Below are 13,801 nucleotides of genomic sequence, written 5' to 3'. Positions count from 1 at the left end.
TCTTCCTCTCTGCTGCCTTTTTGTCCTCAATGTATTTTTCTGCTACAGTCTATAACGTCTTAAAAAATAAAAATCATTAAAACTAGTCTTCGATTTAGCATCCTCTTCTACTACCCTCTTCCCCTCTCAGGTTAATTTTCTGAAAAAAGTGGCTGGCTACAGTTGCTGCTCTTAATTCCAGAGTTCTCCTCAATTCCTGCTTCTCAAAATACTGCAATTAGATTTGTAATCCTATTACTCCACTAAAATTCCTTTTGGAGAGGTTTCTAATATTCTCATAAATGTCAAATCCAATGGTCACCTCTCAGTCTTTGTTTTACTTGACCTCTTTGTAGCAGCTGGCAACATGAATCACTCTTTCTTTACTATGCTGAAATATTGGAGCTCCTGAAAGAACTACCCTGAGCCACTTTCTTGTTTTACATCCTCCTTCTATGGCTTCAACTATCATCCATAAGCTGAACATTCCCAAATTTTTATTCCTAACCAAGACTAGCCTGAGCACTAGACCTATAATTCAGCTATCAACAGGTATCTATCTATACACCACACATACCTCAAACTCAACATTCGGAAACTGAATTCATAATCTTTCTTCCACATCTGCTCCTCATATTCTGGTTAACTATCTAATCTCCAGCTAAAACCCAGGAGTTATGTAAGACTCCTCCCTAGGTTAATCATCTGCGTTGACATATTACAGTAGAGAGGTAAGCTGATGAATCTTTTCCTTTTCCCATTGCCAAATGGGGATAATCATGCCTATGTCCATCTACTCTTCTCTACCAAGAAATCAGTGAGATATATGAAATGATATGTTTGACTGTTTGATTAATGTTAAAGAAGTTAAGATTCCTTCTGGGTGGCTGGAAGAAGAGAAAAGCTACATGACATCTGCTCCAAACTCAGAGTAACAAGGTCCTGATAACAGTTTATTCCAGTCTGTGAAAATCCCCAGTGTCTAGAAGTTAAAATTTCCATCGAACTGGGGTTGGCAGTAAGTTTCAGAGTTTAAATTAAATTCTTCATGATTCTGCTGACTAATGACCACAGGCTTAGAATGAAGCTATATGAACTATAATGCTTTAAATCCTTTCTGTAATGATAAGAGAGTTCATTTAAAAAGTATGAGTGCCTACCTGCTATGTTCAACATACAATGTGAAGTCTATGGGAGACACAAAAAGATGATCCAGTTCCTGCCCTCAGTAAATTTAATTTTGAATTTTATTTTATTTTATACAGCAGGTTCTCTTTTTCTTTTTAATTAATCAATTTATTTTTTGGCTGTGTTGGGTCTTTGTTGCAGTGCACGGGCTTCTCATTGTGGTGGCTTCTCTTGTTGTGGAGCACAGGCTCTAGGCGCGTGGGCTTCAGTAGTTGTGGCACGAGGGCTCAATAGCTGTGGCTCACGGTCTCTAGAGCACAGGCTCAGTAGCTGTGGCGCATGGGCTTAGGTGCTCCGCAGCATGTGGGATCTTCCCAAACCAGGGCTCTAACCCGTGTCCCCTGTATTTGCAGGCGGATTCTTAACCACTGCGCCACCAGGTTCTTGTTAGTTACCAATTTTATACATATTAGTGTATATATGTCAATCCAGATCTCCCAGTTCATCCCACCCCCTCTGCACTAAGTTTGTTATGTAGTTGAAAGATACTAAATTCACACAAACACTATGACATAAAAGCCAGTAAGTACAATCAGTGGCATTACCCCAAAATTCCCAATTTAAAATAATAAACTTTCAGCATTTCTTAGGGATGAAGAAAAAGGAAATGGAAAATAAACTATAGTCATAAGTAATCCAAAAGAGAAACTATAGTTTTATATTCCCAATCTTAATGTCACTGAAAAAATACACGTTTAATATACTATTTCAAAGAAAATGTTGCAAAAAGCAAAACTCTTCCTTACAACACACTTAATTACCTTTACTTGGGACTGATTTTTTCACTGAGGCTACATGATCTTCAGAGATTGTAAGACGCCTCAAAACATCAGCCAAAGCTGCCTTTAGCACAGTGATTTCATCTTCTTGTTGTTGAACTCGTAACTCAAGGGCTGAGAGGCGATCTTGAACATCAGAAGTACTTGCAGCAGAAATACTATCATCTATAAAGAAAAGAAAATATGGAATATTTTTAAAGTAAACTTCTTAAGAAAGAATCTAATGACATATAAGAAAAACTATACCAGATAAGTCTTTTAAAAGATGAGAAAAATTGAAAAAAAAATTGTTTTTGCACAGATTAATTTCTGTAAAGATTTTCATAGCTACTTGAACTAATTTAAAATAGTAAAAGTTAATACAGCTGACATGTAATTAAAATTATGAAAATTTTCCCACAGTCAAATTTTCCATATATTATACCATCACTGTAATAGTTTTTTCACCAAAATGTTCCCTAAATATATCACTCTGTAGACATTTGGAAACTTGCAAGACTGTAAACTATTCAAAGCATCCTTCTTACTTATTATATCATTATCATAATTATTTATGAAAATAAGGAGTACAAATCACTTCAATTTTGCTTTATGTATCAGATTCAGCATCAATGATCAGAAAGCATTCTTTACTTCTATCTTTATTATTATACTCCGAATCCCCTCCCCAAATATGGCTACGTAATTAGTAAAAGACTTGTTGCTGCTCCTTCTCTCTCCCCAATGCCTCAACCTCTCTTAAAAAAAAAAAAGGTGGTTTCTATACAGCACATAGCTAATATCTGCCTTAGGTATGTAACAAGAACAACGACAAAATAAAGTTCGGCTGTAACATAGCAATTACAAACTACTTCCAAAGCTATGTAACTTGAGAGTATACTACTTTGTTAGATCAATCTGAATCCAAATGTTTATAAAAGATCAATTGCTATTGGCTAATTCACTATAAGCAGGAAAATTCAAGGGGGAAATTAGGTTCTCACAGAAGAATGGTTTGACCTGAGTGAGATATACTGGGTCAGTCATTCACACACTAAGCTATAGTGTGCCATTTTTCTCATATTGAGATAATGTGCCAGACATCTTAAGCAGACAATTTAACTCAAAGTTTGAGTTAAAAACAACAACAACAGGGCTTCCCTGGTGGCGCAGTGGTTGAGAGTCCGCCTGCCGATGCAGGGGACACGGGTTCGTGCCCCGGTCTGGGAGGATCCCACATGCCGCGGAGCGGCTGGGCCTGTGAGCCAAGGCCGCTGAGCCTGCACTCCACATCGGGAGAGACCACAACAGTGAGAGGCCCGCATACCGCAAAAAAACAACAACAACAACAACAACAAAACCCTCAGCATTTTAAAACCAAAGTTATCACCCTTTATTATGGAGCAGTAAACATATTCATATTTAAGACCTTATATGCCTACAGACAGCTCAGGCATACATATGCACTCTCTTCTGTCTTTAGAGGTATTCCAATGACAATATTTGGAGAAGTACTGGAATAGAAGGAAAAGTTGGGTTTTATCTTCAATTTAGACTTCAAATTCTAGTACCATAGTTAATCAGTTGTATAATCTTAGGAAAGTTATTTTACCTCTTTGAACCTCAGTTTCTTTGTCTTTAAATATTGTTATGAGGAAGGTACCCAGGACATGTCCGACATTCAATAAATGTTTAACACACAACTTCAAAGTACAAAAAGTATCATTTGAGAGCTTTGGGCCCATGTATTACATAAAAGGCGGATATGTCAAACTTAGAGGTGCTTAAGAAAAGGACTAATAAGAACAATTCAGCTTCTTGTTTTAGAAGTTTTTATATTTGAGGTCTTTTTCATTTCCAGAGTGTTCTAGCTGAATTCTAGCTAATCCATACTCTGTATGTGTGTTACACTATGGTTACTATTATATTTGTCTGCCCAGAATACTTTCCTGTTTTCCTTCTTCTGGTAGGAGAACACCAGCTGTTTTGTGGAACTCCACCAGTTTTTGAGGTTCCATTAGGGCTGTCAATCTAGGATGCCTCATTCTCCTCTCTACCACCCTGCACTATTAATAGGTTGAAGCGAAGGAAGCGACCTTTTTAGTTGGTAAAAATAGGACTATTGGTAATTTCATATGGTTCAACCTAATACTAGCATAAAATGGTTGTGAGATATGGGTTAGGCCAAATGGAGTCCTCCCAAATTTCAGAGAGAGAGAGAGAGGTGTAGCCCATCCTTCTTGGTTTATCAACTATAAGGACACACAGACCTAGGGCTGTCAGTGATAAAGAGTCTTGCTGCCCTGAGTTCCAGTTCTAGTCTCTGAAGCCCTGGACCTTCAATTCTGAGAGCTACTCTAATATTTCTTTTAACTAATTATGTAACCTAATAAACTCTCTTTTTACAAGCCATCACTTGTAAGCCAAAGGTCCTGATTAAGTCAGTAAATTATACAGATATGCCTTTCTAAATTGTTCTTAATTTATGAAAGATGGGTTATATATCTAAATTATAATCACAGGTAAAATATTTATGTGATTTTTATAAACACATGATCTCCTTAATTCTTTTGAGAAGGCAGCAAAGGCTAGTGGAAAGATTATCAGACTATAATGCCAAGGGTATAGTCCTGGGTTTTAGTACCAGCATGGTAACTAGCTTTTACTTTTGGTAAGTCACTTAACTTTTACAGACTTTGATTTTTTAAAAAATGACTAAAGTTTTTATTTTGTAAAACTTGGGACAGTCACATGAAAGGTGGTTCAGCTTGTAAAAATCCTACCACAACCTGCTAGATACTGTGATAAGATACAAGGACAATTTTTCAAAGGCCATAACAAGCAAAAAGTTAACTATTAACAATGTCCTGCATTTATATAGTACCTTTCCTGTTTATTACCTCATCCCCCTCCTCGGTCTATCTGTATTTTGTATTTGAGGAAACAGCTTGAGAAGTTAAATAGCTTGCCCAAGGTCACCAAACTCGTCTTGATATCCGAAACTCAAACAGAGGACTCCTGACTCACAGTTTAAGTGCCCTTTACTCTATTTCATGCTGCATCTTAACAATAATCACAGGAGGACCGAATAAATCTATTCTTTCACAAAGCCAGACAGGGTTTAAACTATGAAGTGATATAATCAGATTTCTGTTTTAAAAAGGTTATTTTGGTTTCTGTGAGAGAGTGGATTGGAACAGAATAAGAGTAAATGTAAGGAGAGCAGGCAGGAGGGTAATGCAGTAACCCGTGTGAAAGGTGAAGGTGGCCTAGGCTAGGAGTAAGGTGTTCATGTGTCTCGATTTGTCCAGGACAAACATGTCTGCTATCTCAGTAAAAACATTACAACGTTCCTTCTTTCTCTCTAAATTTTCCCAGTTTGAATGATCAATTACAGGGTCACTCAAGCTAAGGCAACAGCAACAACAGAGATGCAAAGTGGCATAGTAGTTGATTATAGCCCTGAAACCCTGTAACATCTTCCTAATATCTTGGCCCTTCACCTTTTCAGAGGCAAGTAGAACTGTGCGTAAATTCTGGTGTTACACTGCCTGAATAGATCTGTTTGCTACTTACCAGCTCTGTGACAGGTTTCCTCATGTAATTTTTTCATGCTAATTAGTACTCATCTCAGGTTTGAGATTATTAGGTGAAATAATGCACAGCACTGTCATACAGTGAGGGTTCAGTAAGTTACTATTTTGTATAGTGGTGTTCTTTACTACACTGTTTATTATTGCTACAAAATTGGAAATGACCTAAAGTCCCTGGATGGAGTTAATAAGCTATATGTTCACACCACAGAAAGCCATGCAATTAAAAACAATAAGTATATAAACCAGAAGTTTGAAAGATCTATAAGACGACTCAAGTGGAGTAAATAAGCAAATTGGGGAACAACATGTACTAAATAATTTATTGAAACACACACACTGAAACATACTTCTAAAAAATAAACAAAAAACTTCATATTTATATATGTATATAATGTACACATAGAAAAAAGTCTAGAAGCATACACATCAAACTGGTAATGGGGTTACTTTTGACTCGGAGAGTGAGATTAGAAGGATAAGGGTAAAGAGAAATTTTTGCTTTTTAGTGTATTTCTATATTATTTGAATTTCACAAAAATGTATCATATGTTACTTTTCATATGTTATTTAAACTTATATTTAAGCTAATATACAGTGCTTCTGAAGCTTAATTTCTTAAAGCAAGTTTCCTTCAGACACAGCATTCCAATTTCATAAAGGAACATATCAGAGCATAAGGCAATTAACTTAAATTTGCATTCATTGATTATAAAAGCTAGAACAGAGACTATCTTAAAGATCAACAGCCCCTACTGCCATTTTATAGATAAGTAAACTAAGACTGAAATTAGGTGAGTTACTCCTGGGCACACAGCAAACTGGAGTTAGAGCTCCTTCCTCAGATGACTCAATAGAACCCATCGCTCTTGCTCTTTCCATTTTCAAAACTTTGTTATGTTTTTCTCTCCCAATCTCTAATGTACCACATGCTCATTCACAATAAACTTTTTAAGAATACATATGTTCAGTAAATATATCTATTTTCTGGGGGCTTAATTCCACTCCCCCTTCTTGATGCAAGTACATTGATTCCTTTTCCTTATACTGTGGTAGTCTCTTATTTCCTTGCTGCTTCTCAAAATAGTTTCTAGCCTTGAGGGTTAAAATATGAACTACAAATAAATTCCCAAGGGTTATTAAACTCATTAAGGGGGGGAAATAAAAAAGAAAGAAAGAAAGAGAGAAAAGAGAAAGAAGTCCATGAACTTCTTTTCCATCAGTCTAATCTATTTATTGGCATAAGTAAGGTCTCTTTTATTAGAGATGCAAGCAAAAAAAAAAAAAAAGTAACTAGTAAACTTTCATATCCAATATGACAGTTTTTAAACTACAACAGTAGTCACTCATGCTTTTACTACAGTGAATCATAGTTAATTTGTCTTCTAAACTGTCAAGAAATACATGTTACCTTTGAAGAGGTATTCTATGCTAAGTATCTAAAAGTTGGCAACCCAGCCTCACATCAGAACGAGGCATGCCTATACATTCTAGCATCTTTTGAGTATCAGTGGTTTTATGTAAATCTTTCTAAAATGGATCACTTATTTTCCTGTCTTCTTAACAAGGGCATATAATTATAACACAGCAACTTCTAGATGACTCAGTCTTCACTGAAAATATTACTTTGTGCTGCAAGCACTGTGATAAAATGACACCCTGGAGGCTATTATATTTCTAATTAAATAATTTAAAGTACACTTTCAAACTTATAATCTTTCTTCATACCTTTTCTGCTTCTTTCTTTGCAGTTAGTATTAACTATGACAGTCTATAGCAATACTCCTTTCTAATCTAATTTCCTACATTATGGGATATTGGATAACCAATCCTTTTGAACTGTTTATAAGAAGAAAAAATAATCTCTGAAATTAGGACCTCTTCTATTAAAAAATTTATTTTATGTATGTATATTATATGCAAATAGATTATATATATGATGTATACAATTTAAACACAGAGGAAAAAAATGGACACAGACTCAGGCCTAATATTTGTGTCACTGGAGTCCCAGAGGAAGAGGAGAAAAAGATTCTAGATGAAAAAAGTATGTGAAAAAATAATGGCAGAACTTCCCAAGTTAAATTAAAATTTAAAAATTCATTAAAATTCAGTATATTGAAGTCCCTATCTCCACCACACATGAAAATCAAATCCAAGCAGATTAAAGAATTAAGGGCAAAATTATAAAACCTTTAGAAAAATAATAAGAGAATATTTTCATATCCTGCAAGTAGAGAGGAGGTTCCTAAACAAGATACAAAAAGCACTATCCATAAAAGTAAATATTGAAACTACATTAGAATTCAGAATACATGTCCACTAAAAGACACAGTAAAGAGAAAAAGCAATTCACAAACGAGGAATAGTTCTTACACTTACAAGTGATAAAGGATTAGGATCCTGAATACAGAATTCCTACAAATCAATCAGAAAGACAATCCTACAGAAAAATTGGCAAAAGCCTTGACTAAACACCTCATGGAAAAGAAAACATAAATGGCCAATGAACATATGAAATGAGGCTCAAGCACCTCATTAATAATCTTGAAAAGGAAAATTAAATTAAAACTATATGAAACACTATTTTATGCTCACCAAACAGGCAAAAAATTTTAAGCATGACAATATCAAGTATTCCCTAGGATACAGAGTAATGTGAATTCTCATATATTACTGGTAGGCGGTAAACTGTTTCAAGACTTTGAGATTAAAAAACAAAAACAAAAGTAACACCAACTTTGGCATCATCTGGTAAAACTGAAGATGCACACATTCTATGACCCAGCAATTCCCCTCCTGGGTGTATAGACCCCGACCTACAGCAGGGTTGGCAATCTTTTTCTGTGAGGGCCAGACAGCAAATATTTTAGGCTCTGCAGACCACATCATCTCTGTAGCAACTACTCAAATCTGCCTTTGTAACAAAAAAACAGCTATAAGTACGTAAATAATTGTGTGGTTATGTTCCAATAAAACTTTTTTTTTATAAAACAGGTGGCCTGGAGGGGCTTTCCTGGTGGCACAGTGGTTGAGAGTCCGCCTGCCGATGCAGGGAACATGGGTTCGTGCCCAGGTCCGGGAAGATCCCACATGCCGCTGAGCCTGCGCGTCCGGAGCCTGTGCTCCACAATGGGAGAGACCACAACAGTGGGAGGCCCGCGTACCGCAAAAACAAACAAACAAACAAACAAAAACAGGTGGCCTGCCAGGCACAGTTTCCCAACCTCTGCTCTTGCATACATACACCAACAGAAATGTTCAATAATGTTCACAACAGCAAAGTTCACAATAGAAACAAACTGGAAACAACCTAAATGTCCATTAACTATAAAATGTGTAAATAAATTGTGATATAAACATTCAACAGAATACTACAAAGTGGTAAAAATAAACTATGGCTACATGAAACATCATGTATAAATCTCAGGAATATAATAATGAGTGTAAAAAGCAAGTCGGACTTTACATAAAGTTCAAAAAATACAAAAGTAAATAATATATTGCTTAGAACAAAACCACAGAGCAAGGGAATGACATATACAAAATTTATGACAATAGTTACTTCTAATGGTGTAGGGCAGGGGATAGTACAGGGAGGCCTCCACAGGTAATGGAACATCTATGTCATAAAGACAATTAAAACATATATTGTATTATACTTTTTTGAGGTGGAAGTTAGTGATTTTTCTCTTCTGAGAGAGGATGGGGAACGTGGATGACTAGACTATATAATTACTCACTTTTTTTTTTTAAGAACAATGAAACCATTTTTGCAAATTAAATCCCAAAACAGATAAAACAGATAGAGTTGTACTTCCAAAGAACCCTGAGGTTCTGTGTCATAAAAACAACTAAACCAGGTGGTTTTTATGACTGCTTTGAGGGCTAATGGAATGACCTTAAGATTAGCTGTTACCTATGAATCTTTGGGGAAAAAAAAGTCCATCTCAAAAAGGTATATGATATGAGATATAATACCATCCAAAGAACAAATATTTAAAAAAAAATTAAAAACAGTCTCTGATCTCCCCTTCCTAAAGCACTTATGTTAAGACACTGGGCAGGCCTTAATGGGTAGAATGGTAGTGGCAAGGATTAGAAGAGCTAATATGGGTGAAGAACCATGAGAAACCAGTAACAACACCATGCATTGTTTACAGTTAAAAAAAGTGAGGGCACTAACCTAAAGGACTATCAATGGGGAACTGATTAAATAAATAGTTGTATTATGGTACACTACGGAACTCTTAAAAAGGATGGTACATATTTAAAATCGTAAATAAGAAAGTTTACTAGGAGTAACAACATACTATAAAGAAAAAAACTGCAGGCAACATTTATAGTGTAGTTGTATCTGTGTAGAACTGTATATCCACAGGCATACATACACCTACAGATGTATAGAGAGACTGGAGGTATGTCTCTGGCAAGTGGGATTTCAGACGATTTTGCTTACTTATACTTTTACTTTAGATGAATTTTCTGCAAAACAAGCAAAATTCTTTGTAAATTAAACTTAAACTATTGGGGCTTCCCTCGTGGTGCAGTGGTTAAGAATCTGCCTGTCAATACAGGGGACACGGGTTCGAGCCCTGGTCCAGGAAGATCCTACATGCCGCGGAGCAACTAAGCCCATGCACCACAACTACGGAGCCTGCGCTCTAGAACGCATGAGCCACAACTACTGAGTCTGCACACCTAGAGCCCATGCTCTGCAACAAGAAAAGCCACCTAATGAGAAGCCCGCACACCGCAAGGAAGAGTAGCCCCCGCTTGCCGCAAATAGAGAAAAGCCTGCACGCAGCAACAAAGACCCAAGGCAGCCAAAAATATAAATAAATAAATAAATAACCAAAAAAAACCAAACAAACTATTTTCTCAGTAAAGAAAAGCAAAGCTAATCCAGGCTGTGATGTAAACCTACTTAGTAACGCACCCAAATTTTCAATACAAGTTTGGTTAACATGTAGATTTTTATGCATAGTGAATGAAAGCATTTCTGTAAAAGTATACATCTCATAATGTTCGAAAGAAATATTCTCAAGCTAATAAGAGACACAAAAATCAAAACAATACACCCTAAGGAAAATCGGGTCTTTAAACATCATTTCTTCAAAAGAACAAAACAAAATCACAACTGATTTGTCACATTAGTAAATTCCAATCAGAAAGCATTTAGCAACTTAAATGGTTTTTTCTTTGTTTTAAAATGGAATTAGTTATCTTTAAATATTGTCTCATCAAGACAAATATTTAAGTATTATATCAAAAAGTTATGCATTATGTATTCTAGAACAGCTAAAATTTACTTTCGGAAATAAACCATAAGAAAATATATTCATAAAAACAGCTCATAAAAAGATATATTTATGCAGGAATTAATGCTTCCTATTTATCTTAATATTCTACTTCTAAAAGTCAAATTTTTCTCTCAAAGAAGTTTTAATTAAATAAGGCATTTTAACTGTTAAAGCTTGGATATTTTATTTCTCTAATAAATGACAATATTAATTACCTCCACCTAGCAATATTATATGAAAATAAGACTATCTAATTTGTCTTCAACTGAATAACACAAACAATGTTGACTTATATTTTCTACTTTTAAAAACTTAAGTTTGTTTTTCCTTGTAAGATATTCTTACTAAAAATTCCCCTGCTGGCATAAATTATATAAGAAATTGTATTAAATAAAATATAAAACCACTTTTGCTACAGCACTCCGGACATGAAGGCTAGTCCCAGGGAAGGACTTTACTTTGTTCTATCGCTAGGATTCATTCACAATTAAGACTTTTTTCAAAGTCTCACTTAAAACAAAATTAAAAACAGATAATTGGATAATTCTGCTTTTGACGTTTTTTGGTTAGACTTCACAGAAGCAGAAGTCAAGCTTAATTACACAATTCTGATTTCTTATTATTTGAGAGGCGCTTTTATTTTTTTACTGTTTTCCACTAAAAACTTAATTTTTTTCCTCACAAATAATATGATGACTGTCTTTTGGGGGGCGGGGCGCAGGGAAAGAACAAGTTGAACAAAGCCCATTCTGCCCTTACAACAGGATATATTTGCTTATAAAGGGGGTACAGTCTTAAGTACTTTATAAAAGTAGGTAGGCAAATATTTATGCCATTATTGACACATACATTTAAAGGAAGGAGGAGGGGAGGCACGGAAGAGACCTAGATGCATTCCCACATCCTCAGATTTCTTTTGTCACGAGTAGTAAAGTTTGTGACACAAGTCTGAATCCCCAGGAAAGGAAAGATACGTTACCAGTGCAGAAGCTCCTAAATGTAGAGGAAGCACACACTGAAGCGAGACCAGGCAAGCGGTCTTCCATTCTTGCCACCTACGTTACAAGCAGTATAAACCAGTTCTGTCTACGTTTCCTGCTGCCTTCCCAGATAGTTCCAGAGCAAATCCCAGCTCCCTAAATCTCACGACATACTTTACATTCTGAGGAAATCCTCCCGATCCAGATGGCCTACCACCAAGCACTTCTATGTTGGCACAAATAAAAACTTCTTAAGATAGAAGTTTTTTCTCCGGCCCCTTTGCTCTCTGATCTAAAGAAAAGTTTTCTACTTATTTATAAAGAGAGACAAAGAAACTGAAGGAGAGAGAGGAAACAGAGCACGCAGGCAAAAGGAGGGTAAAGATACAGAAAAAAAAAACTTGGGCTGCTTTGGGGAGTGGCTAAATTCCAGGCACAGGCAGAAACACATTTTTAATGCACCAAATGAATATTCACTACAATTATTTGGTTGTCCTCAGGCACTACTTTTCTGATCTTCTTTCAATTGGTTAAGAGTAAGGTACAACTGCTTCAAATGCAAAACCCAGTTTTTGCCTTCTGAAACTAAAACATATTAAATAGTTTCTATAAATAACAGAGTTAAAGCCCCCCAAATGAGTATTTTTCTCTACTAGGAAATTAAATAAACAATGTGTGTGCAAAGTGGCAAGTCACATTTCCTTTTTCCTTTTGCTTTTGTTTAATATAAAATGAAATCCACATGAACTGTAAAGAAACTAAAAGAATGATCACTTTTCATTAATTTTTAAAACCTAAGTGTAACATGGCTGATTTATTACAACCATTTCACTAGAATAAGATAATGAATACAATTAACAATGAGAATAGTCCCTTTTCTTAATTCACTAATTTTCCAAATTATTTTAAAATAATACAACTGTATTAGTAGTAACCTATAATGATTTACATCTGGTCAGAAATTCTGATATCAAATCACATATGCTTACAATAATGTAAAAGAATAAGGGAACTGAAATTATAAATATCTTTAGTCTCTCTTATAAAACCATGTAAAAGCAGGTGAAAGTTAATGAATGAAACGTGTATTTATTCTTTTGATAACTACTTCTAAAGCTAATTAAAGAACAAATTCATGGAGATAAGTGTCAAAACAAAGCTACTGACAGATCATCTCTTCAGTTTGTTGCTTTTAAGCTTTATATTTATAATTAAGAAAAGCAAATTTAAACCAAACCAAAGTAAAACAGAAACAACTGGACTACTATAAACACACACACACACACACACACACACACACACACACACACACAATACTGTGAAATGGATAAAACCTAAACCAAACATTAAGAGCTATGCTACAAAGATTGAGATGAGGATAAACTAAAAGCAAAGCTGATAAAAGACAGAGGAATGAAGCAAAATGACCTAGATTAATATTTACAGAAGAAAGTGGGAACCATCAAGAGTGTTTCCTAAAGTGAGACTTGGGAAAGTTCTTCTCTATAGATTAATACCTGGTACAGATTCATCAAAATACAGGAGCTACTTGGAAGATTAATAGGAATTAAATGGGCTGGGGTGTGTGTAATGTGTCTGAAACAAATAGGGGATACCAAGTAGGATGAATAAAAGCAGACAGAATGGGAAATATAATGATACAAAGGAAATGTAATGCCAGGCACAGACTAGGACGGAGTTCAAATTCTTGCTATTGATTGGTGAGAAGCTCTGAAGCAGATTGTACTTTATTGTTTCTCTTCAGTCAACAGACAAATGTAAGACGATAGTTTTATAATTTAGGTCTCAACTACTCTTATTTACAACAAATGCAGCCCAATTAAATGACTGCTCACAGACTCCTAAGGTTAGAGAAGGACTGTCAAGAAGTTCTGCAACCTAGTGCTTTGTAATTAGTACGTAACAAAAAGGCTCCCCTTATACATACACTACAGTACATGGGCTTCTTTTTACCACCTCCCATTTGTAAACTGCTACTA

General features: G+C 35.4%; 1 protein-coding gene across 3 annotated transcripts in view; it reads right to left on the bottom strand.

The window, feature by feature from the left end:
* EML4 (EMAP like 4) overlaps window positions 1-13,801 on the bottom strand; it is a 156,208-nt gene that overhangs the window by 83,460 nt on the left and 58,947 nt on the right. For all 3 annotated transcript variants that reach the window (XM_032652069.1, XM_032652067.1, XM_032652068.1), the window contains exon 2: window positions 1,929-2,111. Coding sequence is in view for 2 of the 3 variants with exons in the window: in XM_032652067.1 (XP_032507958.1) it covers window positions 1,929-2,111 (183 nt within the window). In the remaining variant the exon portion in view is untranslated. The remainder of the gene's footprint in view (window positions 1-1,928; window positions 2,112-13,801) is intronic.

Source organism: Phocoena sinus, chromosome 13 (assembly GCF_008692025.1).
Source record: "Phocoena sinus isolate mPhoSin1 chromosome 13, mPhoSin1.pri, whole genome shotgun sequence".
NCBI classification, from domain to species: Eukaryota; Metazoa; Chordata; class Mammalia; order Artiodactyla; family Phocoenidae; genus Phocoena; species Phocoena sinus.
Note: the sequence above shows the minus strand (reverse complement) of the source record. Positions and strands in the feature narration are given on the sequence as shown.